The sequence below is a fragment of the Pollicipes pollicipes genome, unplaced genomic scaffold, assembly GCF_011947565.3.
Source record: "Pollicipes pollicipes isolate AB1234 unplaced genomic scaffold, Ppol_2.1 Scaffold_5724;HRSCAF=6776_pilon_pilon_pilon, whole genome shotgun sequence".
NCBI lineage: Eukaryota > Metazoa > Arthropoda > Thecostraca > Pollicipedomorpha > Pollicipedidae > Pollicipes > Pollicipes pollicipes.
The window spans coordinates 52,913,887-52,941,224 of record NW_023596746.1 but is presented as its reverse complement, the minus strand read 5'-3'; the positions used below and the strand labels follow the sequence as shown (position 1 = coordinate 52,941,224).

At 47.1% G+C, this 27,338-nt stretch overlaps 1 protein-coding gene across 1 annotated transcript in view; it reads left to right on the top strand.

Moving 5' to 3' along the window:
* Positions 1-26,492, top strand: part of LOC119103925 (alpha-1-inhibitor 3) — a 28,223-nt gene extending 1,731 nt beyond the window's left edge. The window contains exons 3-17 of the mRNA XM_037227627.1: positions 2,446-2,625; positions 3,035-3,125; positions 4,036-4,231; positions 6,946-7,036; positions 14,953-15,212; positions 15,781-15,865; positions 17,418-17,561; positions 19,228-19,427; positions 20,179-20,380; positions 21,226-21,376; positions 21,954-22,852; positions 23,474-23,576; positions 24,021-24,140; positions 25,969-26,141; positions 26,452-26,492. Coding sequence (XP_037083522.1) covers positions 2,446-2,625; positions 3,035-3,125; positions 4,036-4,231; positions 6,946-7,036; positions 14,953-15,212; positions 15,781-15,865; positions 17,418-17,561; positions 19,228-19,427; positions 20,179-20,380; positions 21,226-21,376; positions 21,954-22,852; positions 23,474-23,576; positions 24,021-24,140; positions 25,969-26,141; positions 26,452-26,478 — 2,922 coding nt within the window. The 3' untranslated portion in view covers positions 26,479-26,492. The remainder of the gene's footprint in view (positions 1-2,445; positions 2,626-3,034; positions 3,126-4,035; positions 4,232-6,945; positions 7,037-14,952; positions 15,213-15,780; positions 15,866-17,417; positions 17,562-19,227; positions 19,428-20,178; positions 20,381-21,225; positions 21,377-21,953; positions 22,853-23,473; positions 23,577-24,020; positions 24,141-25,968; positions 26,142-26,451) is intronic.
* The last annotated feature ends 846 nt before the right edge of the window (positions 26,493-27,338 follow it).

The following is a 27,338-nucleotide window of genomic DNA, read 5'->3' as shown; positions in this document are numbered from 1 at the left end:
CTGATGCTTGGTTCAAGATCTTCAGATGTGGAACATTCCCTTAAAAGGAGGTGTTCAATAAATGAATATATTGAAGCAAGCAGCAGATATTACAAAATAAGCTCACATATAACTTTTGTGATGCTTTCAAGGGGAAAGACTGCTCGAGACAGACCAACTTCTCTATTTAGTAAAGATGCTCTCCAATATGTACTTGACTGATCGTCATCATACGTTGCAGAACATGGGTTGTGAGCCAATGGACGGCCGTCATACCTGGAAGTCGTGTTCACGAACGCCAGCTATGAAGAACTTGACGATTATGTTTTTATTGACATTGATTGCCGTATGGCCAATGGGGTGGCAGGATTACAATGGCATATTATTATGGTATGGGTGCTTGGGTGACCTTGAAATAGTGTGCCCGAAATACCCTGCACATATTCGCGAACGTGTAAATCAGATACTAAAGAGGCTTAGGTCTTGAGAAAGAGGGAGCTGCAAAGTGCACCGAATGATCTTTAAGATGGCTAGATCAGTTAATAAAATTCCTAACAGGTATGCAACACTCCTTTTAATTTCGTACAACCAAAGATCAATTCGGAAACCGTGACTCTGTTTTGGGAGACTTGCCACTCTTCAGGAGTCCCTTTTTTGCTAGAAATGACAAGCGGCATGCAAAAAACCCACACCCATATTTTTTCAAATTCGCGCTTTTGAGGAGACGTCAGTTAAGGGTCACTTAAGTAACTTATCGATTGACACAACTGCGTCGATCCCAAACTTGAGCGCAATCAAAATCTGGTTCAAACGTCCCTCTTTCCATCAATGCACATTTCATATTTGCGTTCAAGCTGAACGATCCCCATCCCCACCGCAGTCATGAAATACACTCGATATATATATATATATATATATATATATATATATATATATATATATATATATATGTATATATATATTTCTTGTAGCCTTTCCAGCGCCGATTTCATTGCACGCATTGTTGGTTGTACACAGCAGTAAATTCAGCCCTTATGACCAATTGGGCGTTTTTCGACGCTTGTTATGTTCCTGTTGTCGCTTTTTGGTCTGTGGATATAGAGTATTCCTAAAGTTCATCGGGTTTTCAACGCTTCGATCAGTTTCCACGCTCCTTTTCAAGACGACTCTTACACTATGAGCATTCATTCATGGACAGTACGTGCGTGAAAGTTGGGTTTTCAGCGTAATTCTACGAACCACACACTGAACGTCCTTGACAAAAGCAACATCTACATGCTGCATAATCTAATTAAAGACGCATTTCTGCGCGATTGTAAGTTTTTGCGCTTTCACCGTATCAAGCTAAAAGGTTTCTCGCACGGCGGCTTTCAATTATGGGAGGAGGGGGGGGGGGGGGGGAGGACTTCTCTGACTAGTCGTACATTGTACAGTGGTAGATGACTGAATATTCGTTTTGCTTGTTGATGCTGGTGTAACACGGAGCAATACGTATGTCGTTAACAGGTCCAAGGTTTCGGGTTGATGTTTCTTCAGCAGTTTTGAGTATCGCTACGTCCTAGCAGATTACTAACTGAAGACAAATACACTGAAGTCCAAGGTTAGCGATGACTATCATCTCAAGACCTATGATGCTTATGATGCAGGATACCGTGCTTTAATATTCTCTACAACGAGAAACGCCAACTAAACTACTCATTGTTTTTTATTAGCCATGCCACGCATATAAATCATCGACGTATGGCGTTCCCGCCATATTTGAGATCGAGGTAAAACGTGTCATATTTGCCTTCCAGCGACTCGGGGATGAGTACTTCAGCGCCCAGCGCCGCACCACCCTGTTCTTCACATGACCACTGATCCAGAAACTATCAGTGCAAAACAGTCGCAGCATTAAAAGCTAATGTAGCTTTGCAATAGGGTTTTGCGTGAAACGCGACCAAAATGACATGGCAGCAGGAAGCGGACGCAATTGGAACTTGCTATTTGCATTCTTTCTGGGGTCTCTTGCGCCTTGTGAGCGCATCGGAGGTGATCCTATAGCTTGGAGATTCCTAGGACCTTCCTAGAACCACCCCAGAACCTTGCTTCCTTTACCCGTAAACCGCTTTTGCAAGATTTTTGAACCTTTGCTACACTTTGCAACGTTCGTGTGAGCTCTTGTGCTTTGCGAAAAAGTGTAGGTGGTTGTGGCGCCCTACCTTGCTTCATTTATGCGCAAGCTATACTGCAATATTCGCCAACTTTAACAACTACGCAATTTGAGTATTAATCAAACTGGACATTTCCAACTAAGATCATAATGTAGTTTAAGGTAATCCTATTACCATTAAGGTGATCCTTTTATTAAGGTGATCCTATTATTAATACGAGGGTAAATTCACGATTTAGATGCGGGGATTGAGGGTTGTGGGATTATAGGTTTGGGGGATGGGATGTGACTGTGAGCAAAGCCTTTCGTTCTAGATCATGACGCGAGGCCAGATCATCCGTCAGAGCTACGTTGACTCCCGGGGGCTGATCAGAGTCCCCTTGGGTTTCGACGTGTCGCCGGTCTTTAAGGTTCTTGTCTACTTCGTCAACTCCCTGGGCGAGATCGTGTCGGACTCCAAGGCCTTCAAAGTAGCCAACTGCTTCCAGAGCCAGGTACGTAGTAGCATTTTTCTCAGTGTTCTTCACCGATAAAAACTTATTTATTTCCAGAGTATACTGTTAACAGGCTGGCTGCTGTAAACGGAAGTGAGTACTTAAGAATCGCGTTCGTTCGTTTCATGCTGAAATCCTTTGATTTCCTCGTCGTTGATCACAGCCCTCTCTCAAATCACGGTAACGCAGCGCTGCCGTTCCTCTTATGACCACTGTCCACCGGTGGCGCATCACTACTCGACCTTGACATCCCTCTGATCTTTATGGTAGCCACTAGCTCCATCGTCACGCTTCTACCATGTCGCTATCTTCCAGCGCTAATGGCTGCCTGCCCCGGTGGTGTGATTCGGTGGGGAGGTCAGTTGTGTCAAAGTGTGTTAACCCAATAGTGACCTCTGCCCTGTTCCAGGTCAGCGTGTCATGGAACAAGAAGCAGGTGAAGCCAGGGGAAACGGCCACATTTACTGTGCGCGGCGCGCCCAACTCTCTCTGTGGCGTCTGTAAGTATGTGATCAGGTCGGCGTCAGGTAGGCCTATTATTTGTGTTCAACGATATCGGTGCTACGCACAAAAATCATGTTTGAAAACTTATCATATGCCCGTCATTACTTCTGATGCAGAACTAGTACAACATTTACTAAAGCGCGTCATTGATTCTACTACCAATACGTATGCGCCACATTAGTGCCACGTAACAAAAATCGTACTTCAAAACCATGTATGTGCCATTTTTCTCTCCCAAAAAAATCTCCACGGTGTTTATCTACATGCAAAAGTACTTATATTGCCGATACCTATAAGCGGCATTAGTGCTACATGCTAAACTTTACAACTCAACTTTCATACTCGTCATCATTTTACTGCAAGACCGTTTACAGTCGTTATTTCTACGTGGCATTATCTGCTGCCAGAGGCGCGGGTCTGATTCCCGCGATACCCGCCTCTTCTGTCGGGTGAAAGACAGGCTACACCTGTCTTTGTCAAACGTCAGTTCAGCGGGTCGCAAAGCCCAAGTGATGGCATGGTACTTGTACTGCAAAGCCCAAGTGATGGCATGGTACTTCTACCGCAAAACCCAAGTGATGGCGCGGTACTTGTACTGCAAAGCCCCAGTGATGGCATGGTACCTCTACTGCAAGGAAGCATGCATGACACTCATGCTATACGACAAAATTTTTGCTTCAGAAACTTTTGCCCGTCGTTACTTGTACGCAAAAACTGGTGCGATTTTGCTTTAACAAAACATTTCGTCTGCTGCAAACCTTTAAATGTGACATTAGTCCCGTACAAAAGACGTTATCCCTTGCAAATGAAGACTGCCATTGCTTCCACTCATAGAGCTGCTGCTCCAGCGACTGCTGAATCAGCCGGCACCCTCAGGCCCGCTAATCGTTCCACTGCCGCCCGCAGCGGCGCTGGACCGCAGTGTGGAGCTCCTGAGCAGCGCCAACAAGCTGACGGCGGACAGCGTATTTGCGAAGCTGCGTCAATTCATTATCAGCGCTGGCAGCTACCCGAGCCTCATCGAAAGCCCCTACGTCTACTGCAAGCGCAAGCCACGCCATGGCTGGACGCCTGTCTTTGGGCCTCTGAACACCTCACCATCGTACGATGAGTTTGACAGGCGCCGGGCTGATTTCAAGAAGGGGGACGATAGGTGAACGGATGAATCCTGCCCTGTTCTGAGGGGTGCTGTACAGTTGATGCTGCACCGTCTCAACGGCCTCGGCCATGTTTGCGATGCGGTAATGCCATCGTGGGTGGGGTTATGGGGTGGAGGTTGAGGCAATGATGACTTTGGGTTGCGCACAAAAATATGCGTCGAAAAACTTTCCATGTTAATCGGCTGTGGGACAAAACATGCATCCCCAGAGTTTGTAATCACAACGTGCGTAGGATATAAATTTGTAGCGTTAAAAGTATGTGATGTGAAAAGTTTGGATAGCATAAGATCCATCAGGTAAGATCCAATCTGAAAAAGTGTGTATCGAAAATAGTCGTACGCACAAATATTCGTATGGACAAAGTTTGGACGTCGCAGGTCGCAGAAAAACATTTGCCATGCAAAGGTGGCATTGGAAACGAAGCGGCACAGGCAATACAATTTCCTTTGGAGTTTGCTGGCGTTTGAGTTTTTGGGACCTTTTTGTGGTCCGCTAATATATATATATATATATATATATATATATATATATATATATATATATATATATATATATATATATATGTGTGCATATAGTATGTATATACATGTGTGTGTGTGTGTGTGTGTGTGTGTGTGTGTGTGTGTGTGTGTGTGTGTGTGTGTGTGTGTGTGTGTGTGTGTGTGTGTGTGTGTGTGTGTGTGTGTGTGTGTTACTATGGATTGCATCACGCCATCTTGTTCAGGAGACCGATCCAAGACTTCGTTCGGGGTGAGCACCCAATTTCACGGTCACACTACTGTTGTGACCGTGAAATTGGGTGCCCCAAGAAACTGAAGATTTTGGGGCCCGTCCTTGCGCTCTTTGGATTAGCTCCTCCTAAAAATAAAGGTTACGGCGCCCGGAATGAAAGCTTTGCTGTCCATTTGCCGATTGAGCCGATCCAGGATTTCTTCAGTTGCACACGGCACGGATATTGTGGTGCCCCTGGAAATTGGTGCCTCCAAAACATGTATATTTGGGACCCTTTCCAATCATGAGATCCAATGTCCCTGAGATTTGGTAGCTCTTAAAAATGAAGAATATGTGGTTTCGAAATGAAGGATTTGGAACTCCCTTCCCCATGAGTTTTTAGTGTTACGAAAGGATACCAAAGCACCATATGAATGCCCTGTAGGGGTTGGTTCAATGGCCCCTCTCGATTGACCCCTCTGCACATCGCTGTCGATTACAAGCAACACAATGGGACAATGAAATTTCGGCAGTCCTGTAGCATCGACATCACACCATTCAGTGAAGCATCTTCTTTAGCCACAGTGGCTGGTATCTCCGGGAGAAGCTGAACAGCTACTCAAAGTGGCTGCCTTTCCACAGCCTCCTGGAGCAGCCTCAAAGCAGAATCATTTGTGGGCACGAGCGGTGCCCACCGTGAGAGGAAGATGCTGTGTCCAAATGGTGGATGGTCCGTCTGCAGCAAATAATTCGTCCTTGAACCAAAACAGGACGGAAAACCGTTACCTGATATTTTCGGCGTCAATGAAGGAATATTACTACATGTCGTTATGGCGCGAACATAAGCACGAAAAACCACGACCTGGAGGCCTTTCTTATATCGAGTCTAAATTATGACAAGAATAGAGTGGGCAGAATCCACAAAGACGCATTTGGTACATAGCACTGGTAAGATTCATGCTCCCCCCCCCCCCCACCCCCACCACTGAAATACGTGAAATTTTCCCCTCCTGTGAGTGCCTACAGGGCTACCCTGGCACTCGCCGAGCCAGCTCCACCCTTTCTCTGATTCACTCTGTCTTTCGCCCCTCCCTTGATTCATGATTTGCCTTCACGTGACGGTTCCGCCAACCGAAGACAGAGGTCTTCCGGGACCGCCTCCCGGCTCCCCTGCGGCGAGTCGTCTTGACGTGGATCCCTTCGTTGGCCAAGGCGTGTTGAGCTGACCTTCGGAGTATTGCCGGGTTTCGCCTGTCGTCTGGTTGACTTATGACGTCACGCTTTCCCGCCACCGACCTATCAGCCGTAGCCAGGTGCTCCCGCGACTCACCGGAGCCCAGCTCCGCAGCGGTGGTATGCACGCTCCCGGTGCACATCTGAACACCAGGGTGTTGGCTGGGTATCGGCGCTCTGATGTGCACCGGCCTCGGTGTAGTGTGTGGGCTCCACCTCTCTGAGCCGGCAGAGTTCTGTTTCGCTGCGGCAGGGGTGGCTGCCTCTGCCCTGCTGGGAAGGGGCCTGGAGCAGGGGGCTACCTCTCCGGTCGTCGTTGCACCGTCAGTGGTGTTTTAACTTTGGCGGGGTTATTCAATCCAGGGTGGAGTGGTGACGATGGGCTAGGGATGCATAAAAAGGGAGCACTGAACAAAAGCGACCTTGGTTAAAATGTAAGCTCCACCTTACGCTATCACTACTCATTCGTTTGTTGCTGAAGCTTTAGGGGCAATGACCCGACGGCTGCGTGTGCTCGCGTATCGTTCCGTGCTGAATGATGCTTTCACTTACGGACCAATCATGTAGGCACCCACCATCCAGGGTAACGTAATTAACATTTGAAGAATATCTGGACTCAGTAACGCATGTTTGATTTTCTAAAAGCAACAATCATGCAAGATTCGCGTGTTTAATTATGCTGGAGGAATTTACAAGTGTTTCCATTTTTTAGGCCATTTCCTCAAAATTCTCAACCGCCAAGCCGATACCGGACGCACTACTACTATATAGTAGAAGAGGACGACGCCATCAAAGCATATGATGTAAGTAAACTTTCGATAAGCATTCAGGCTCAATTCTGGCTGGTGCCTTCTCAACTCTTTGTTTCAATTTAAACCACGTGGAACACTTGGAGCCAACTAATGGCCAACTAACGACTAATGACTGTTGACTTAAAGCAGTAGCAATCTAAAAGCTATGCATGTTCGAAAAATGTTGCATCATACCAAACATTGGCACGTAAATCCATTACTTTGAACACCGTACCTATTGTCACCCTCTGTATTCCGGTCTTAACATGCGCACAACGCGTGGTCTGTACCTCTGACAAAACATGCTTTGTTACGCGTGTATGCATGAACCGAATCCCTGTGGAGGTAGTGATACTCGCAGGGTAGCTCGTGACAGCTCAGAGGCCACCTTCGCCGCAGTCGTCGCATGCTCGGGGCTCGCCGTTCCCTTTTATCTAACGACAGGAATTTCATAACTTGTTCCCTAATCAGTCCATGGAGCGTCGGGAGAGATGGGGTGAATAACCTCTCTCTCTCTCTCTCTCTCTCTCTCTCTCTCTCTCTCTCTCTCCTCTCTCTCTCTCTCTCTCTCTCTCTCTCTCTCTCTCTCTCTCTCTCTCTCTCTCTCTCTCTCTCTCTCTCTCTCTCTCTCTCTCTCTCTCTCCCTCTCTCTCTCTCTCTCTCTCTCTCTCTCTCTCTCTCTCTCCCTCCCTCTCTCTCTCTCTCCCTCTCTCTCTCTCTCTCCCTCTCTCTCTCTCTCTCTCTCTCTCTCTCTCTCTCTCTCTCTCTCTCTCTCTCTCTCTCTCTCTCTCTCTCTCTCTCATAGCCCAATAATTATTTCGACTATGAGTTTCTCCCAAAGTCCAAATGTTATTGGTTTCTGGCATGTCTCATTAGCGCTTTTGAGTTCTTATATTTGTTCATCTCTTCTAAGATTTGTAACTAAAGCTTTGTACGAACAATCTCCATTAACATATGACGCCGATAATACAATACTGATAGCCTTATTACTCATAGAATAGCCATGAGAATGGGGAGATAGATGCACTGATATTTCGGCTACGTGCCTTTGTCGGAACGACTATCAGTATCATCAGTCAACTGACTGGCTATGCCTCCATTCTCCTGGTTATTGTACGAGGGATACAGCTATTTGAAGGAACTGTTTCATATGTGTACGGAATTTTTATTGAAAATGGCAGTCTAGAAAATCGTTTGGTGCAGTTCACAACCCTGCCCTCCCTAGGATCTAACCCGTTCTAGTTTATGAGCTACATGCCCGCGAAGATGTGCAGAGTGTTTTGGCGAGACTAGTATAACGTCACTGAGGCGTCCATGGCGCTATAATGACGTCATTCAAGTTCTGTCACTCCACTGGTCATGCAGCGATCAAGACCAACAACGATATAAATGTCGAGTCGCTCATTCTGGCGTTTGCAAGCACGGTTTCCAAGTATAATGACCGTCAATTGGCACCAACGCCATAATAACGTCACTTAAATCATGCCATTCCATTGGCCATGCGGCGGCCACGGCCAACACAAATATAATTGTCAAGTCGTTCAAATCTGGTGTTCGTGAGCACGATTTCGAGACACAACGGTCGCTAATTGGTTCTCAATGTTGTATACGTTACGATGACGCAGTCAAGCAGTGGCGTAATGTGTGGCATATTCACTGATGCGTGAAATTTTGTTACTGAGAAAAGTTTTCAGCCTTAAAGGGAATGTTTCACATTTGAAGAAATCAAAGCAGGCATTAGAAGTGATGAAACAAGCTCAGTTATAACTATTCCCATACTTTCAAGCACATAAGACTGCTCCAGATTACCCATTTTCTCCGTTAGTTGAATATGTGCCCCGACACGTCACTGATCACGTCATCGTACCTTGTACAGCATTGAATGAGGTGCAGTTAAAGGCCGTTCAGCCTGGAAATCGTACTCTCGAACGCTAGCTGTGAACTACTTGACTTTTATATTTTGATTGACCTTGGTCAACGCATGGGTTAGGGCATGGCAGGATCTGAATGACGTTATTATGGCGTCATGAACGCTAAGGTGACCTTAAAGTGCCCTGCAAAAAACAAGTCGTATTTTCGCATTCGTGTAGCTCAGAAACTAGAGGGGCTTAGTTTTTAAGAAGGATAGAGCTGTAATCTGCACCGAAAGGTCTTCAAGACTGTTATTTCAGCTCAAACCCCATAGCAATGTGGAGCACTACTTTTAACAACACACCACTGGTTACAAGTGAGCTGTTGGTCTGCTGTTTACTTCAACATTTCAAATGTGGAACATTCCGTTTAATGCTGTCTTACCTTTACGCATAATGTTCCTCGCAAATGCGCTCAACAGCTAACGTAACCTAGGACTTCAATGAAACAGTTGCTAAGGATTAAAAGTTGCAGGTAGCTATGTGAAGCGTGGAAAACGTTTCTGGACATCATGTTTACAAATGTGTAATGCCATATAGATTTTGGTGCAGTGTGTAATGATACCTAACGTTTTTGGGGGCATGACTGGATGTCAGTGATGTCAATGGAGATCTGAATATGCGTAGACAAAATATTATTGCAGTTCTTACTTTCACGCAGCACACAAACAGCGCGGCGACGGTTGTGGGATGAAAAGGGGATAGTGGTGAGAGTGAAATGCGAATCATTTCGGAGATACCATGTGACATTTATTTGGTGCTTTACCGTGATATACTCAGTTAAGAAAATCAACACCATGCAGGAGACTCTCTTTGACTCTGGAATGTGTGTCATGCCATTGAGGTATTTGTGACACATTCGAATGGTGTTTGTGCTTATGTACAGTGATCAACTGAGGAGACATCCCATGGCTTGAAAATCCAACATTTCAACTCTGTCGTTGTAAAGTTGTCGGTTGATGCATGTCACTTTAGGAGACACTGCCCTTGGCCCATTTATGTAGATGCAGAGATGTAAAGTCTCTGGTGCATTCTAATGACAAATTGAATTTCATCCTCTTTCCTCTTTTTTAGGTGAAAACTGCATCACAGCGCTTAAGATCTCTTTGGCATCAAAGAAATTCTGTTGCCTACGTACCTTGACCAATGCTCTCTAAACAACATCAATGGTGTTAAAACAACAGCATTAATTTCAAGCAATGCTGTTAAATAGGTGACACTGACATGCCATTGTGTGTTCATTTTAACGGGTTGGTGTAAAAGTAGAGTGGAAAGACAAAATGTGGCAACATGCAATGCAAATGCGATAGCGCACTGCCTGCGGGTTAATGACACGTAAGCACTGAAGCGCAGAGGGCTTTTGTGGGCTGGATCGCCAGCAGGGCGGGGCGGGCTGGGCTGCCGGCTGATATTTTGGAGCAAGTTGCGTCTCGAGCGTGGAACTTCGCACTCATGTTAAGATGCTCTCGGTCTACCCGCAGTGCCATGGTAGCAATATAATAATAGCACGCGCTCGGGTGAGAGGGATATCAATTTGATCCCCTCCGAAGACTTTTACACAATCACTTCCAAGCGGTGCGAATCTTGCAAAGCTGTAGGCAATTTAATATTGGATCTTTTCACACCCAAGATTAGATGTGCCTTGTGGGGTTGCTGACCTAAAGCATGCCAAAATCAGCAGCGGCGGTCAGCGAAGGCAGTGTCTACGAATCGTTACATATGATGTGACAACGATGAAGTAGGCGTAGTCATACATCTCTGAAATAGGTTCTTAGGCAATTCGATAAATGAAGTTGGGATTACAGCAAGTTCCTTTTGACCTAGGGTCAGGTATGCAGGTCAGACAAGATTTGAACCAGCCTGCGTTTTTGCTGGATGACGTGGTTTTTGGAGCTCATTTCGAATTTCTGAGTGACAGCAACCACAACAGCCATCCTTGATCGGCGTATTACACGTCTGATTAGGCCACTGACCTATATGACCCAGGTCAACATTTCGTTTTTAGGAACATGCCGCCTAGAGCAATACTTGACACTTATTCACACACAAAAATCAAAACAACATTTGTGATTTAGGTCATTATGATCTTCTAAGGGTGGAACAAGGTTACTGACCTTGAGTGATCACCACTGACCCTTTGCTTGGACCAGGTATCTAGTTCAACATGTTGCATTTATTTGATGTGCCCGAGAATGGATACACATTTGGAGTATCATATATGAGGTGAGATGGGCGTTGTAGTGATTCAGAAGGCGTACAAGATGAGCGCTGTCCAGCGTTTGTAATGTGGATTCCGCTGAAACTGCTCAGTGGCATGTGTAGGTATGTTGCACCTAGCCTGAAGTCTGGAAATGTTAGATAATACGCTCATACCTTTACGTTATTGAAACCAGAAGGAGTTTTGGCCCCTGTGGTATGCTGATGATTTTGAAATATTGGCCAAAATAGCTTGGATGTGAGAAATATTATAATGAGTCTTGTATGTCCCCATCTCCATGCAAGATTTAATTCTCAACAGGTAGCTAACTGTGTTTACTATCTTAGCACCTATTGGCTTGTGAAAATTTAGGGTGCATGAAAACTTTTTTCCAAAACATTTTTTTCCCACTGGACGTCAAAAAAGTTTTGAAGTTTAAAGTACTCAGATCGGCCAAGCTGCTGTTTACAATTTTGAAAATATTCTAATGTGGATGCACGGATTAATATCGCAAATGATTCTGGTAAGGCGGACCGGACTGGATTACATTGAAGACTATGTGAAAAGTGGATTGGTGTGTGGATTGGATCTGGACCAGGTAAGCTGGACTGGACCAGATTGGACTGGACCAGGTAAACTGGACTGGACCAATTGGACTGGACCAGGTAAACTGGACTGGACCAGATCGGACTGGACCAGGTAAACTGGACTGAACCAGATTGGACTGGACCAGGTAAACTGGACTGGACCAGATTGGACTGGACCAGGTAAACTGGACTGGACCAGATTGGATCTGGACCAGGTAAGCTGGACTGGACCAGATTGGACAGGACCAGGTAAACTGGACAGGACCAGGTAAACTGGACTGGACCAGATTGGACTGGACCAGGTAAACTGGACTGGACCAGATTGGATCTGGACCAGGTAAACTGGACTGGACCAGATTGGACTGGACCAGGTAAGCTGGACTGGACCAGATTGGACTGGACCAGGTAAGCTGGACTGGACCAGATTGGACTGGACCAAGTAAGCTGGACTGGACCAGATTGGACTGGACCAGGTAAACTGGACTGGACCAGATTGGACTGGACCAGGTAAGCTGGACTGGACCAGATCGGACTGGACCCTCATATATTTACAGGCTCACCGCGCATGCACTCCTTAAACGCAGCTGAGTTGAATTGCTGTTGTATGCTATTATGAATGCATACAATTTCCTAAGCAAGTTCCGTGCCCTTATTTTTCATAGGCGGTTATAATAACTCGAAATTTTAGGAAGAGCTGGGGTTTCATCTTCCATACGCCACCGACTTTCCATGTACCCTTCGTGAATTACCACCATTACCCCACCTCATATCGTAGGATGACAACCAAAGTAAATCATCTAGACTCTACATCTGTTTTTAACGTCAAACATGGCACTAAACTTAGAACTCAAAACCTCCCTTTCAGAAAAGATTTGAACCGTGCTTCATTGATAAATTGCTTTCAACTTGATTTCTGATAAAATTTTACAGTTCACCTCATACACACATATACATTTTTTAATCAATTTGAACAATTTCACAAAAATGCTACTGAAAGCTACCACTTCAACATTTCAGTTTTCGATATAATTGAAAAGTGCATTCAAGTGACATTACACACAGTGCATTAGAATAATTTGGCAATGTATTTTTGTCATTTGGAACACGTTCTATGCTATATATTGGGCAATTCCTGAAATGGTTCATATAAAACCTGACTATTATGTGATAGATGTCATTGATTAATATTTCCATGTGTAATATGCAATTTAATCATCAATGCTGTTCATTAACACGCGCTCGGGTGGGTTCAAATTGCCCCCCCCCCTCCCCGAAGGTTTTTCCAGAATTGTTTTCAAACGGCGCGGCGCAGAAGCGCTAAATTTTGCATAGCTGTAGACAATTGAAAAACGGATCGATTGACATCACAAATTAGATATACCTTATAAGGTCACTCACCTATGGCAGGTCAAAGTCAGGCCATGGTTCCGGCGAAGACAATTTTAGGGAATCGTCCAATCCGATACAATAACGGAGTGTTTGACGAGAGCATACATCTCTGAGATGCTTTCTTAAGCACTACAAATATTAAATGAGCAAGCTACCTCGACCTAAGCTCAAGTACGAAGGTCAGACCAAGGTCACTACCAACCTGATTTATTACTCTAGGACTTACTGTATGGGATAGTTTGTGGTGCTCATTTCGAATTTATTGACAGCAGGAACCGCATTATACATCTTTCATTGACTTTTTAGAACTCAGAAAAGGTCATTGACCTAAGATGACCTGGGTCGACATTTTGTTTTATCAACATACTGCCTAGCGTAATCTTTGTCACTTATTCAAATGCAAAACTTAGAGCAGACTTGTATGATTTTGGTCACCATGATCTTCAAGAAGTCAAACAAGGTCACTGACCTCAAATGGGTTTTTGACCTGTTAATTTTTTGCCTCATAAGGACCAACCAGTTGCACTATCCTCTTGCTCTTCTTGTCCATTGTGTTTACGAAGCGTTCCAGCAAGTGACATGTTGTTTGATCGGGTACAATGACAAAAGTAGTATGAATGCAAATGGAAACGTGGCAACAACGCGACCACATTCGCACGGCTCAAAACATCTAGTCGTTCACACAACTTCGTCAAAAGAGAATGTTAATCAAAACTGAAATCGTCACCGCATGTTACGCAACTACAAGCAAACAATGATTACACAACAAGGCCGTCTAAATCCTCTGGCCTGGTGCGAAAGTTATTGCGAGTGCGAGAGGCGGCGATGGTCGGCGGCAGGCGGCTCCGGGATGAGGCCGCGCGTTACGAAAATATATGCGTACCACCGACAGGCGAAGAGCTGGCGGATCAAGGGCGCCCTCCGCTGCTGCTCGGGTGACACGCTGGCATACAGCGGTACGTGGGGTGAATAGGGACCGGATCGCCACCGGAGCCCGCGAGTCCTTAAGGGCTCTGAATGCGGCGAGGCCGTCACGTTGGTGACAAGATCACTGACATATATATATATATATATATATATATATATATATATATATATCAAATGGTAACGGCTGTTGTGTGACGATTGAACCATATGACGTAGACTTTAGGCCACCACCGCTGTCAAAACTCGAGGAGATTTCCGGATCACGGAACTGGCGAAGAATGGTTCATACTGCTGGGCGGACAAATGAACCGGCTGCGATCTTGCTCTAATGCTGCCGATAGTCAAGGATGAGTATATCATTCAACTACTTTAACCAACATGTTATTCATATAACGACGTCCACACGTGCAACCAGCAGCAGACTAGTGTTTTTATGTGTGTACAAGTTTTCTGAGCTCACTCGATAACGGCCTACTCGTCCAATATGTGCATTCGAACGGGAACCATCACGGAGATGTAGCACAAGAGTGATGTAATGTTGCATAAAGTTCATCCAATGGATACACGCAAAGAACATCCTACAAGGTGCGCGCTTACTGAGGAAAACCAATCAGACATCAATTACAACCAGTTAAACAAACCAACCAACCGACAGCCATCGTCATCTGCTGAAATATTTCATTTCATTGAGCCAGAATCGCTCCTCGAATTAATGGCGCTTTGTTTCCAGTCGTCCGCGAAGTCACGCAGCTTCTGTTCGACTATCACCATAACCCGTTGCAATATTTTCAATTTCATGCCTTTTATCGTGCTCTTTCTCCCTCCCTCTCTTGTCTTGATCTTGTGACCCCTGACCCATGCCTCCCCGTCCGTTAACTCCTGGCCTGACTTGGATCGGTTCCTCTGTCTGACCGTCAGGAGGCCGGGTACCTGCCGCTGACAAATCTGGTGCTGGAGACCCGTCCCTGCGAGCGACGGAAGAGGATCATCTGCCCACATTGCCGTTACCTCAATGGGGGCGGTAGCGGCGTCCCAAGACATCAGTTTCTTCAACGCTCAGGCACTACTGGTCCGTCACCGGCTGTGGCTAATTCGGCAGGCCGGACGTCGGCGGCCGTGGCTGTGGCCGTACGCTCCTTTTTCCCGGAGACGTTCCTCTTCCAGCTGGAGGGTCTTGGGTGAGCGAAATACATGCAATACAGACAGCAGCCCTCTCCGGAGTAACGGACTTGATCCCTAGACTGTCAGACCCAAAGGCGACCACCCCGACTACTTTATCACCAGCGCAGGGGATATTCCACAGTAGATGGACCGGCAATATTTGGGTGCTGCTGGCGACTTTTGAGCACACAGGTCAACTCCATCCCAACTGACCATGACACCCATTTCGACAAGTGGTATGGTGTGAAAAAATACCTTGCATTTTGCCTTGGTTTGCATGCTATCCATGCGTAGAATGCTTCCACTTTTGGCCGAGGTTGATACATGCTGGCCGGTTTTATCTAAGCCAGCTAATTAGTCTTGCTATATCTATTCTTAGTCTTTAATAGCTAAAAAGTGTCAGCTAATTGGCCTTGATCTGATAATATTTTTGGAAAACGCCGACGCCAGATCGACAGTGCTCCTTAACATCTGTCGCTGGCAGTCATTTGTCGGACCGACAGAGTGTGTGTTCTCAATAAAGCGCCCATGCGATGATGATGCTGATGTGCATGGCTGGTAACACTGCGCACTCTCGACCGGTAGGGGCGACGGTGAGGTGGATCTCAAGCAGAAGATGCCAGACACCATCACACGCTGGGTCGGCTCCGCCTTCTGCAGCAACTTAAAGGTCACAATGTGCTCGCTGCGTCCTGTAACATTAGTGACGATGTGCCCGCCCGTTCCCAGGATTTCCGATTCGGTGACGAGTGAAATGCTTTGAGTCAGAAGTGCTGTCATTAAAGGCTGTAAGAAAAACGTAGAATGGGACTGAAGCAACGCTATCAAGGATAAGTGAGGAGTGTCATTATCAAAAGGAATATATTTCATATCGTGTGTGCATTTCACGTGAATATTACAGGCTTTCCCAAGATCGATGTGAGGTGAGCAACATGGCTGTTGTGTCTTGTGGCGCTCAGTTGACAGCCAATCCTCAGTCATTCACCAGCTAATTGTCATCGAATTCCCAGTCCGTCACCAGTCAATGTCCAGGCCGTATCTGTCCCCAGCACGTCCCCGATCCATTATCATTCAGCTGGTACTCAGACTCTACTAATTTGGGATTGTCAGGCACCTGGCAACCTTCAGCTAGCCACTGGTCAGTGCGCTAACCATTACCATCCTGGTTCCATGCAGTCAGTAGCCAATGTCCAACTAGTCGGAATGGCATGCAATTCCCTCGCCACCAACTGATTCCCACTTAGTTGCTCGCCAGTCACCAGCTAGGCAACAAGTGTGCTCCGAGGGGCGTCGACGCACCGGCCAGTCAACACGTGCCAATACAATACTGACGCCAGTCAACACGTGACAATACAATACTGACGCCGATCAACACGTGCCAATACAATACTGACGCCAGTCAACACGTGCCAATACAATACTGACGCCAGTTAACACGTGCCAATGCAATACTGACGCCAGTCAACACGTGCCAATACAATACTGACGCCAGTTAACACGTGCCAATGCAATACTGACGCCAGTCAACACGTGCCAATACAATACTGACGCCAGTCAACACGTGCCAATACAATACTGACGCCAGTCAACACGTGCCAATACAATACTGACGCCAGTCAACACGTGACAATACAATACTGACGCCAGTCAACACGTGCCAATACACTACTGACGCCAGTCAACACGTGCCAATGCAATACTGACGCCAGTCAACACGTGCCAATACAATACTGACGCCAGTCAACACGTGACAATACACTACTGACGCCAGTCAGCACGTGCCAATACAATACTGACGCCAGTCAACACGTGACAATACACTACTGACGCCAGTCAACACGTAATAATACAATACTTACGCCAGTCAACACGTGACAATACAATACTGACGCCAGTCAACACGTGACAATACACTACTGACGCCAGTCAACACGTGACAATACAATGCTGACGCCAGTCAACACGTGACAATACAGTACTGACGCCAGTCAACACGTGACAATACAGTACTGACGCCAGTCAACACGTAATAATGCAATACTGACGCCAGTCAACACGTGACAATACACTACTGACGCCAGTCAACACGTAATAATACAATACTGACGCCAGTCAACCGCCAGCCTGATCCGCATCTGTCCGCAACGCTGAGGCTGTCGGAGGTGGTCCAGTCTCCAGCGTGTCGCTGAAGCCAGCTGCTAACTGGAGCTCCGGGTCCACAGAGCGGGTTCGGACTCTCGGAGACGGCCTCCATTACCACATTCAAGCCGTTCTTTGCTGAGATCAACGTGCCGTTCTCGGTCAAGCGAGGCGAACTGCTACGGCTCAAGGTCTCCGTGTTCAACTTCCTGGCGACTGATCTGTCGGTACGTCACCCATTCGAATACAGACGTGTCGGTAAGTCACCCATTCGAATACAAAGGTGCCAGTAAGTCACTCATTTAAACACACAGGTATCAGTAAGTCACCCATTCGGGTACAGACGCGTTGGTAAGTCACCCATTCAAATACAGACGTGTCGGTAAGTCACCCATTCGAATACAGACGTGTCGCTAAGTCACCCATTCGAATACAGACGTGAAGTCAAGTCACCCTTTCGAATACAGACATGTCGGTACGTCACCCATTCAAATACAGGCGTGTCGATGAGTTCTCCATTCAAATACAGACGTGTCGGTAAATCACCCGTTCAAATACAGACGTGTCGGTAAATCACCCATTCACATACAGACGCGTCGGTTAGTCACCCATTCGAATACAGACGTGTCGGCAAGTCACCCATTCGAACACAGAAGTGTCGGTGAGTCGCTCATTCGAATACAGATATGTTGGCGTGTGACCCGCGCGAGTGCGGATTTATCGACAAATCCCTCACGTCAATAGACATATCTCGATGAATGGCTCCTACGAGCACAGATATGTCAGTGAGCCGACTAAGTAGCGATCCATCATTTACCGAGCTATGTTTAGTGGTTTGACCATTCATCTCTGGACAAATGTGGGCACGGGCTGTTACTCCGTTAGTCGGTTGCGCCACGGAACCGCTCCTTCGAGTAGCGGAAGCGTAACTTTTTCAAAAGCAACAAAAAATGCAACGGAACCAGTAACTTGAGTTACGTTCGTAGTCCCCTTTTCCTCTACAATTTAGTTCGCTACTCCGCTGTTTCCTTGCTTCGTAACTTTTCACTTGCTTTCGTGCGGTGTAACGTACGTTTTCAAGGAAGACCATGCAGACCATGTAGCACGTCATTGGAGCCATGTTTCCAATACACAAAGGTGTTTTTCAGGCTGTGCATACCAGTCTGAGGCATTTCACGTTAAAACAAGACAAATTCTCGCATTCGCACCATCATATCTTCAAAGCTTCTTAGGTGGGCACATGGCAAAGTGTTATACCCTAAAAACTGTCGTATAATTCTGGGCGTTACCGGAAATCTTCCGGGCCACATTTCAGCTATTTTGAGTCGGCTCATTTCATCCTTACACTTGACTTCCGTTTTCGAAAGGAGCCACTGTGGTAAACGCCATACGGGAGAAAACAAAGCTATGAAATAATGCTTCGTCGAATTCGCCGGATAATAGCTCTACGTCCGCCTATCTTTTTTGCCTATACAGAATGTTTCAAGCCTTAGTAACACTTCCCACAAGAACGCCTTGTCAAAGTATCGTTTTGCAAACGCGTGTTATGCTCATGGATTCCTGGTTCGTGCATCAAGATTTATGTCGCGTATAGAGCTCATGGATAAGTAAGTTAGCGAGAACATTTATGTTGCGTGTAAAGGTCATAGATGAGTAGTTCGTATCTTCAAATTAATATTGCGGGTAAATCTTGTGAATAAGTAGTTCGTGATGTGCAATAAATGTCACGTGTAATTGGTGTCTTGGATGTTCTGTCGTCAGCAGTATATAACAAGTACCATCTACACCATTCGCGTCTCGTTCAGGCATGCTGCCCGACCGCCTGCACCCCGTCCCGAACTCCGGTCGTCAACGCTCTGGCCCGAGCTCTGACCAGGCACCCCGCGTGTGTAGGTGCTGGTCGAACTGGCGCCCTCTAAGGACTTCAGCGTGGACGGCGGCGCGCCACGCACCCACGCGATCTGCGTGCGGGCGGACCGGCCGTCGGTGGTGGAGTTTCCGCTGCAGTTCAGCAGCCTGGGCGATGTGGACATCACGGCGACGGTGCGGGCGGACGGCGCTGCCTGTGGCAAGCCCAACACCGTGCAGGCCAGGTGAACGGCTCCCCGGTGCACGTCTGCCAGGCGGAACAGGTCACACCATGACACAGCTGCTTCAGAGTGGAGAAACTGCGGGCGGTCACTCACCCAATGTTAGCTAACATGAAACACGTGTCCCAATGTGGCATCATGTACGCCAATAGGAAGCTTCATTATCAGGTGTCGCATACGAGAGGGAGGTTAGGTGTAGTTCGTTTTTAGAATGTTGATGGCTGCTTCTGGTCCGACAGTCGTGAACTTTGTCAGTGAAAACACCGATCTAAAATAAACGCCGCGTAGCGACTTTCCTTCCAATCGCGGCCAGGTGTCATAGTATCTAGACATATTGTATTATACACGTATAGTTTATATATATATATATATATATATATATATATATATATATATATATATATATATATACCACGCACGTAGGTGTCCACAGATTGCCACACATTTTAAAACTCCCAGAATGCTGTGGAGGTCCACCTTTGCGTGTTGGGAGGGTTATCTCATTTAGCGGCTTTGCCACACACCTCCGGTGCGGTACCATCTGTTGATCCGTTCGGGTTTGCTATAGTTCGAACATAATTTAGAGCGAGAACTTACAACTCGATTCGCCCGCAGCCAACATTGCTCAGTACAAGTATCCACCAAAGGCTGGCGATGATCTTAACGCTATCAGGTGCATACAGCGCTATGCACAATGTAGGTGTGCCGATGATCGGGAAGTCCAGGGCGGTTAGGACACTCCGTGTTTTTGCAGTGACGCGCTGCGCCGCAGCTTGCTGGTGAAGCCTGAGGGCTTCCCGCAGGAGGAGGTGTCCACCGCCTTCGTTTGCCGGCCAGAGGGTACCCCAGCCGCCACAGTGGTGACGTTCCCGCTGCAACTGCTTCCCACGCTGGTGCCCGACTCGCAGCGCGCCTGGATCTCCGTCGTTGGGGACCTGCTCGCGCCGTCCTCCGCGGTGAGTGTTACCAGAACATTCGGGCGCGGTCGTTGGTTGCATAAGTGGCGCATAAGGGAAGGCCCTGCCATCCTTTTCATACACCTGTTTATTTATTGATGTTATTTTGGGAAGGGAATTCATTGCGTCACAGTGTTGTGTATCAATGCTTTGGTGTATTTCACTGACGTGGCATCCAGAGTGACACTATATGCATATATATATATATATATATATATATATATATATATATATATATATATATATATATACATATATATATATATATATATCTATATCTATATCTATATCTATATATATATATATATATATATATATATATATATATATATAGGCCGTTGGCCAATTTTCAAGAGCCATATTGTGATTGCCTGTTAACATTAGCAAACCTGTTTAGATGACATGAAACATGAGCTTTCGTAGAATGATGACTCTTTACTTATATTCCAAACAAGGATATTTAACAACGTTTATTTATCAAAACAGCTTCACAGGTCCGCGAAACCTTGTTGTTATCAAGAATGTTTGGTGGAACGCTTCACAACCGAGAATGCCCCCATCAAAATGCTAAGATATTTTATGCGCCGTAAGTTTAAGAAAAATGTGTATCCCAACGGTTTTGCACGCGCGTTTACATAAAAAGTGTCCTTCGCCCATCCTTTGCTAAGGAAATGTAGGTCCAGTTGCTATTTTCTGTAGCGGTTTTCCATTTAGAGAACGCAAACGATATCAAGTATATTGTCTTGTGTTCGTGGTCTGTGCCCAATTTGTGTCCACCCCATTAATCCACTTCCTAATTTTGTGGGCACTTTAAACACAAATACAAAGATGAACTTTGTATGCAGAATTTGGAACGCTTGGTGCGAGTCCCCACTGGATGCGGAGAGCAGAACATGATCGGCTTTGTTCCCAACATCTTCGTCCGGCGTTACCTTGAGGAAGTCAAGCTGATCACAGATGCTCTTCGGATAAGAACTACGAATAACATGAGGACCGGTAAGCTGGTGAACAGCCAGAGCTGCGTCTGTCGATCATCATGCTGACGATGAGCGGGCAGATCTCATGTAATGCTGTGTTTGTGTGGAATGTACCACTATCCTGGACGGATTCCTCCTATTGGTACCAGGTTTGCATGTTTAGGCTTATTCGCTTATAAGCTTTCCTGATCCCGATTCGGATGCAACCTTTAAAGACGCACTTTGCCTTCGTCCCGTCGGAAGTGGCCTGTTCTCTTGTCACAAGTGGTCTGCCATTCGTGTGTACTTTCCAACATTGATGGCACGATCAGGTTGGTTAATCCCGTTGTAAGACCAGCGTCAGCTATCGAGCATCGGTTAGCTGTGAGCTGCATCTCCAGCCTTGTCTGCCTCACTGCCCTACCGCCGTGACGCTTAGCGATGTTGACGCGCCATCAGCGGCCCAACCGAGCCGCTCTTGGCGATGTTGGCACGCCACCAACCGTCCAACCGAGCCGCTCTTAGCGGTGTTGGCACGCCACCAGCGGTCCAACCGAGCCGCTCTTAGCGGTGTTGGCACGCCACCAGCGGTCCAACCGAGCCGCTCCTGCCCTCAGGCTATCAGCGCGAACTGCGCTTCCGGCGCCGTGAGGGCTCCTATTCCGCTTTCCCGGAGCGGACGCCGAAGATCCGCAACGGCTCGCTCTGGCTGACGGCGTACGTGGTGCGCTCGTACGCGGCCGCCAGCCGCTACATTGCCATCGATGCTAAAGACCTGGACATCAGCACGCGCTGGATCGCCGGCCGCCAGGAGGCGACCGGCGAATTCAGCCCGCACGGCGCGCTCTTCCACCGTGAGATGCGGGGCGGCGTCGGCAGAGGCGGCAACGAGGCGCTCACGGCGTACGTGGTGCTGGCACTGATGGAGGCCGGCGGCCAGCAGGCGGTCGTCAAGCGCGGCCTCGACTTCCTCGTCAAGACGTCCGTCTTCAGCACGCTGTATGCCGAGGTTCTGGTGACACACGCACTCGTGCAGAGTGGCAGGACGGAGGGCGCGACGCGCCTGGCCGCCCTGCTGAAGAAGGGCGTGCGCCGTGGCGGCCAGCTGCACTGGGAGGGCGACCGGTCCAGCGTGCACGGTGGCAGTCGCGCCGTCGACGTGGAGATGACGTCATACATGGTGCTCTCGCTGCTGAAGGTCGGCGGCCGGGCCAACCTGGGTGAGGCAGCGCTCGCCATCAAGTGGGTGAATACACAGCGCAACAACGTCGGCGGCTTCGTGTCCACGCAGGACACTGTGGTGGCGTTGGCGGCGCTAACTGAGTTCGCCGTTGCCACGTACTCACCCAAGATGTCGGTGGACGTGACGGCGTCCGCGCAGGGCGGCTTCTCGGAGCGAATCAGCGTCACCGCCGGCACGCGCCTTCTCACGCGACAGCGTAGGATCCCGGACCCCCTGAAGCTGCCCAACTCGGTCAAGTTCGAGGTGGCCGGCGAGGGGTGCGCCGTCGTGCAGGTTAGCTGACCGGGCGGCGCTGGTGGAACCGCTGAGAGAAAATTGAGCACATATCTCCACCGTCATGCCAATGGCGGTACACGCAGGATTCTAGGCCTTCCATCTAGGTGTAATAATCAATCCAGGTATTATTTTCATATGATCTCGGTCTTCATCCCCGGCTGAACCCAACTGTCAGAACCGGAAGAGCGTTTATCTAGTCTAAAGGGTCAACTCGTTGTCCCGTCGAAAACCGATGATTTAATGGCCACTTATGTCGCTCTTCTGCAGCGCTCAAGCGCCTTTAATTCCATTTTTGACACTTTTCTGTCATAAACATTCTTTTCTTTTTAGAGTCAGCGGCGAGGCTTTCAGCGACCCGTACTAATAATCCTAAGAGCCGTGTCGAATGTGTTGCCAGACACCAAACCATTGCAACGATGCGTCCGCGGCATCATCTTGGTGGTATCAATGATATTCTCTTTGTTACGTCCGTAAAGAAGCGGTCCCTCACGCACTGTGTCTTTCGTGATCTCTACTTTTATTCCTTTGCAAGAAGTCATATCGCATGAGCGTCCGAAGATGACCCTACATCCATATGCAATAGGGACCAGTAGCAGACTTGTCTTCCCCATTTTCTAGTCGTTGTTCCGGTACAACACCAAGACTGCTTTCCCTGACCCGAGCTTCAATCTGAAGGCCAACATCATCAAAAAGAGCAGCACGTGTTCCACATTCACCTTGAGTAAGTTGTTTGGGGTGGTGCTTGACTGACGATGGGACTCTGCATATGGCCACCTGTTCTTTGGGCTTCATCTTCGAGCATAAGCCAAAAGTGATATCCTTGAACTGACAGATGTTTATGAAATCTAAAGACTTCATTGTGACTCGCTGCAGATTTCAAAGTGTTTACAATTTTACAGGTGTCTTAAACCATACTGAAGCGTGTGCAAAGCATTTACACCGTAAAATTTTGCTTGGAAGTAAACTGTCTAACAATGTTTTTGACACAATTTCAGTGGGGAGGCAAAAGATTCAATATATCTGAGATTTTGGGACAGTATATATTCCCGTCAATTCTGCAATCATCGTCATGGAGCGCATGCTGCACAGCTCTGCAATCCTTTCTCACGGAACTTACTGTTTCAATATTTAGAGCTGAAGGTAATGACTTCATGGTGTTATACAGGTATCTGTGCAAGTTTCAAGAAACCCAATACTGAGAGCAACATGGCAATTATTGAGATCGAAATGATATCCGGGTTTGTGACGGTGGACAAATCTCTGAGAGATGTGGAGAAAGAAGGAGGTAAGTCTGTGCGTGGTATTCCTTGCATATAAATGGGCTATTGATGCGTACTCAAGTTTTGGATTCCATTTCAATCTAGCATGAACAGAAACACGAAAACATAGTGTATTTTTTCAAATCAAGCCCCATGCCTTATGCTACGTGGTGGTTGTGTGATTACAGCAATCCTTATTATCATTCTCGTGGGCAGTGACTCTGCCACACGAGCAGTTTCAACAATGGGGGGTGACCCTCGCCCCCCCCTCCGGCGCCTCTCCGGCACCTCTCCCAGCCACATACCAGGAAATTGGTGGGCACTGTAGGATCTTAACAGGGCAATGTGGAATTCTAACCGCGCCGTGCAAAATAACACGTGCCAGCCAGTGCCAGTGTACACGTCCTCGTCGGAGGAGCCCCGATGCACCGGCAAAGCCTCGCTGTCCTATGACGAGGCTTGAAACTGTGCTTACAGCTACACGCCGTTTCCAATGCGGCCCTTATTCATGTCATCTTCCGAGCGTTGTACAAGAGCGTAACACAAGCATCATCATGGCAATTGAACGCGTAACTTGCGCTTTTAACCAGAGATAAGACGGTCGTAATAGCCTTATTCCTCGTACAAAAACCAGTAGAATGGAGATGTAGATGAGTTGATTTTCCGGCAAAATGCCTTTTTCAAGAAAAGTGACAGAAGTAAGCTCAAAACTGCCTGTCAATGATCCTGCTCGATTTTCAGGTTCTTTTTTTAAACAGCGAGCCACGGTTTTTACAGAACACTAGTATTCAGGGGATGAGGCAAGGAGCAGTTACCAGTCATTAACGCCATGCAGCGAGTACAGTGCATATTTAACAACGGGTTTGAATACGCGAGAAAAATACGTGTAATTGCAAACGAATTCAAGTAAATAGGTATCACGCATCATGCTTCATTCAAACATGCAAGGGAGCTCATCTAAATAGGCATCACGCATCACACATCAATTATACATGCAAACGGTTTCAATTGAGCAGGCATCGCCCATCACTCGTCAAGCATCACTTATGCATGTAAACGATTTCAAGTTAGCACACACCACACATCATGGCACATCTCACGTTTGCAGATTCGGCCATGATGAGCCCTGTACGTTAAGGTTTAGACTCCGTGCCCCTTTTAGAGCTAAGCCATCTACAGAGCACAGGGCCTCCAGACGGAAATAAGTAAATCCATTCTTATAAAAAGTCGGCGACCAAACCTTAACGTGCAGGGCTCACAATGGCCGATTATGCGGACTTGATGTATGCCTTGATGTGTAACATGTGCTGCTTAACATAGTTTATATGTATAAAGGATGCCTGATGCGTGATACGCCATGCCTGTTTTATTGAAATGGCTTGCATGAAAAATGGATGCGTGATTTGTTATACCCGTTCACTTGATTTCGTTTGTACATTTGAATGAAGCGTGATAGGTGATGCCTGTTTTCTTGAATTCGTTTACATGCACATGCATTTTTCTCGTAATCTAATTTTTAGTTAGAAATGAGTGTTTTTACAATTCAGTCAGTCACATCTTCGTCAGAGTCACATGTTTCGCTCGTGACTGGCACTTTACCCCATCATTGTCTAACAGCCTGCCAGATTTGCATTGGTGCTGTGCTCACCAACCACTTCCGAGAATTGAAATGCGGGATATTTAAAGTGCCTGTGTGATTTTTCAGATCACCGGCGTCCGACTGACGCGCTGTTCGCATGTCCACTGCTGTAACCATCTAAACACGGAGCGGTACCCTGGTGATGCGATGGGACTCGCAATGAAACTGCAGGCTTCGGTGGCGCGCTCATCCAGCTTCGATCATTGTATTTGCAGTGATCCAGCGGTGGGAGTTCAAGGAAGGCAAGGCCAGCCTCTACTTCGACGAGTTCACCACCACCGAGGTGTGCTTCAGCGTGCGCTTCACGCAGGCCGTGGCCGTGGAAAAACTGAAGCCCGCTGTCGTTCGAATCTACGACTACTACGCCGTGGAGGACAGATTCGAAGTGGTGCGTTTTGCCCAACCCCGACAAGTGCTTGACATCGAGCTGACCTCTTGTGTCCGGTAACAATGGACGCCGAGCAGCTGCACGGCTGCGCTTGCTTGACACTGCAACGCTCGTGACATTGGCAGCTGCCAGACTTGAAAAGCAACCCACCGCATTTGATTAGCATCGTTAACGTGCTACAATAATGATCACGTTCCATATTGCGACAGTCCGCTGTGAGATTGCGATGCTCATGGCATTGGACATGATTGACTCATAATTTTGTATTGATCCACAGTAGTGCTGGCTGACTTGCCTGCCTCATTTTCAGGAGTACGGGCCACCCTGCAAGACATAAGGTTACCCTTCACTCAAGCGCGTACGACGTATGATTTGATTCAAGAAGACGCGTGTGCTATGTTTGGTCGTCTGATGTAGGTGGGGCATAGTTTTTTATTTTTAAAAGTAACCTTTCCCCTAACTTGTGCTTTACTTAAAGCTACGTATTGGGATAATTTTTGCTCCTTCTGCAGTTTTGTCAACCATTATCATAAGGATTAAATTTAAAACGCGTTAAGAAAACACAAAGTGTTGCACACAATTCAACGTACGTTTTGACCAAACCCTCATACCGCATAACATACCCTCAAACCCTCGGAGACAACGGCAGTGAACAAGGCAATCCGCCGGCAACTCCGGCAGACAGCTGACAACAGCCTTGGGCGCAACACCCCGGATAAGTGCATTATATGATTTCGGGATAAATGCACATATGCCTTTTGGTGATGATGCCGCTTAAACCCTAACCGTAAGATTTTTAGGGGTATGTAGGATCAGTAGTCTGCACGGAGCTCCACATTCGGGGGTGCCTGGTGGTTTGGCCGAAATTCAGGTTTAAAACAGCACAAAATAAAAATAGGTTAATAATGCACATGTCGATGCCGACAAGTCTATGCCGGAAAACCATTGAGAAGCTCAAAGACCCTAAGAGGCAACCACCAGAGAGCAGTGAGCGATCGAGATGTAAGGCAGCCGGACCAATTGGACACGTTTTAGGGCCAGGTTTGTCACTATCGTGTGGGAGGAGAGCAATGATAAGCCTTGGGGGCTAAACCGAGAAAAACAAAATAGAAGGCAGTCTCTATTTCTAGGACGGTCACTGACCAAGTTTTTAATGGAAGATTGACTTGCAGACGACCGGCGTATCTTTATATTTCT